A 3,211-nucleotide genomic window follows, 5' to 3' on the forward strand; every position below is an offset into this window, starting at 1 on the left:
GGTTCAAGGACAGAACCTTGGGGGACCCCACTGGTCACAGGACACCATGATGAGTGACTGCCATCATTTACAACCCTCTGGGTCTCACCACGGAGCCAATTTCCCAGCCAGCGGATCATGGTGGACCCAAGGCCACAGTTGGCTAGTTTCGCCCAGAGGTGATCATGGGATACCAGATCAAAAGCTTTTCTGAAGTCAAGATATATGACATCAATCTCTTCTCCCTTGTCCAGGTGATAGGTGACCTGGTGGTAGAAGGAAATGAGATTGGTCAAGTAGGACATACCCACAACAAACCTGTGCTGGCTATCCCTTAGGATGCTGGCTTCGGCCAGTCCATTAAGGATGGCCTCTTTAATCACTAAGTTAATCACTCATCACTAAGTTCCCACCAGAAGCAGCACCATTGGTAAATGCCCAGTGCTTTCAAGTGACCTCACCTTCCAGGTCCAATCAGGCAGGTGTTTGATGCAAACCAATCAGTTTAAAAAGCAATCCTTGTCATCTGGTGGTGTGGGCCCCTATACCCTTGCCATGAGGTAAATATGCTAATCTCTGGGCAACGCGGGCAACCAGGTTGACAGACAGGTGAAAGGACTAGTCACATGACATTTAAAGGCAGGAAAATGAACAATGGGAGCAGGTTTCCCCTCCCTCAGGAATTTACCTGCCCAGGTCACATAGGCAGAGCTCGTTGCTTAGCAATCGGAGTGATAGACAGGTAAGAAAACAATACCAAGGGAAAACCTAATAGAAGGGTTTAGGAAGATGCTGGGAGGGCATTTTGCCACAACAATTTTATTCATGTACCACTACAGGGAAGTTGCAATAGCTCAGTGTGATGCATGTCCCCAACCATTTTTCTCTCTGTAACTGGCCTAGAAACTACAAATGGACTCCATTACCCTTATAGTTTACATATGCTGTTTGTTGCCAGTCAGATTAACCCAATTCATATAGGTAAACTCCCTGCAACATTTCAGGTTGCATTTTATATCATTCAAAAAAATCCACAAAACTGTAAGGGTAATTGATTATTTATACCCAAACGCCTTAAATCAATCATCTTCAAGATTGTTAATTGTTACAATCTCTTTCTTTGGTGGTCTATTTCAATTTTAAATTCTGTTATATAATCCATGTAAAGGCTATACTTAGTTCAGAGGTTCTCAACCTTTTTAGACTCCATGCATTGCTCTGAAACTTTTCTGAATTTAGCAGCACTACATTTCAAAGACAAATTTATTACAGTACTTACCTCCTCACATCTCAGAAACACTTACTCAGAAATAGGAGAAATAAGAGAGTCCATAGTGACAGAGATGGCAGTATAGTGTCCCAGTAAATCTCCCCATTTAGAAAGCCCTTCAAAATAATCAGTATAAAAACCAGGTATCCCTTGGTTCCACTGCTCAAGTGTAGGTTTGTTAGAACAGGAGTGGATCAATGACATTAGGACAGTTTATCCATCTACATGATGTAACCATAATACAGCAAAGTGATTACTTACAAGGTTAGATTCAGGAGGACTGACCATCAGTACTGCATGATTTCTACTGATTGATTGATCATTCTGAATTAAAATTGCACAGCTCTTGCGTCCAACAACATATTCTGTACCAACCAAAAGTCGATACAGCTCTCCTGAGAAAAACATTAAAAATATTCATTTAAATGTGAACTACTTAAAAGCTTCTAAACAAGATCTTAAACTCAATCACATCATTCAAGAATTATTAGGCATGTCACAGACAATCCTATATTTCACAGAACATCCTATATTTGCCTCTGAGTAGCTCTTGTCCACTTGATAGTGCTTGTTTTTGTGATGGAAAATGTATTGCTTACAACCTTCTACAGATAAAATAGATCACCGTACTGGTTCAAAGAAGAAAAAAAAAGTTATTACTTCAGTTTTCTCTAAAAATACATTTGTTGTGAACCAGATTCAGACAAGTGTACATCACACTGATGTTCCAAAACACTATTTAGGAGGACAACATAGAAGAGAGACTAAGATTAACACTTCTTCTAATATTGCAAATATTTACAATATGAAAGAGAAATGAAGCCAGTTTTCAAATATCAATCTGCTTCTCCTTCATGGTTTGTATCACCAACACCACATGATGGCACAATTGCTATATTTTGAGCCTGTATAAAAAAGTGTTACTTGACTTGCTAAGCGAAAAACCTTCCCTGCTGAAGATAGATAAGGGATTAAGTCAGTGGTGCTCTGTGGGCCAGACCAGTAGTATGGGGCCCTTCTGCAGGCCAGCTAGGACCCTGGAGCTCACCATTGCCCCCTCCTGCCAGGATTGGTTCCTAAGGGCCCAGCCCCACCCCCTGCAAACTGAGATTGGGTCCTGGGGACACATAACCTTCCTTCCCCACCTGTGCCAGCCCTGGCTGCTGGATCCAGCACACAGGACCTGGGGTTCCCCATGGTTCCAGCTATGCTGAAACCAACAAGCATAGTCCTGCCAGGAATAAAATTCAGTGGAATGGTGATTTCACTGAGATGCAGTTGGGGAAACACGGAGGGATCACGGGTACTGACACTTAAAAACAAACGGGGGGTGGGGCAGAACAGAGGAACTCCCCTCCTGCAGGCAGGGAAACAGAGGCGGCAGAAAGTCGCCTTCGAGGAGGCAAGAGCGGGGTTTTCCCTTCGCGTCACAAGGCTGGAAGGAGAGATGAAGGCAGCTTGCTTCCTGCCTAGGAAAAATGAGGCCGGGAGGCCGAGAGGTGGCACCCTGGGCAGAGCTCCCGGGCACGGCTCGGAGGCCGGCCCCCCATGCGGAGCACGAGCCTGGCGGCGCCACAGGGCGAGCTGCGTGCACCGAGCGGGCGCACTCTCGCCCCAACACCCCCGCGGGGAAACCTCAGCTCCCAGCTACGCTCCCCAGGGAGGCGAAGGCCACTCGCCCGGCTCCACTAAGGGCAAACGTGGCCTTCGCCTCGGCCTCTTCTCGGCGGGCCACAGGGAGCGCCGCGACGCTACCCCGCGGACCCCGAGACCGGCAAGGGAGTCAGCGCAGCCCGCCCACCCGCCTCACCTGGGCCGGGCCCTGCCGCGGGCACCAGCTTCCACATCCCGGGGCTGAAGCGGCGCCTGCCCGGGCCGCCGGGGGTCAGCGCCGCCTGCCGGGCCGAGCCGCCGCGGCGCATGCGCGTGGCCCTGCCGCGGGCACCAGCTTCCACATCCCGG

General features: G+C 48.1%; 1 protein-coding gene across 3 annotated transcripts in view; it reads right to left on the bottom strand.

The window, feature by feature from the left end:
* The window catches only part of NBN (nibrin), a 43,929-nt gene extending 40,770 nt beyond the window's left edge, over nucleotides 1-3,159 (bottom strand). For all 3 annotated transcript variants that reach the window (XM_019550241.1, XM_019550240.1, XM_019550246.1), the window contains exons 1-2: nucleotides 3,060-3,159; nucleotides 1,511-1,644 (exon numbers count right to left, since the gene is read on the bottom strand). In XM_019550241.1, the coding sequence (XP_019405786.1) occupies nucleotides 1,511-1,644; nucleotides 3,060-3,096 (171 nt within the window). In that variant the 5' untranslated portion in view covers nucleotides 3,097-3,159. The remainder of the gene's footprint in view (nucleotides 1-1,510; nucleotides 1,645-3,059) is intronic.
* Nucleotides 3,160-3,211: the final 52 nt, after the last annotated feature.

The sequence above is a fragment of the Crocodylus porosus genome, unplaced genomic scaffold (assembly GCF_001723895.1).
Source record: "Crocodylus porosus isolate Cpor-Errol unplaced genomic scaffold, CroPor_comp1, whole genome shotgun sequence".
Classification (NCBI taxonomy): Eukaryota; Metazoa; Chordata; order Crocodylia; family Crocodylidae; genus Crocodylus; species Crocodylus porosus.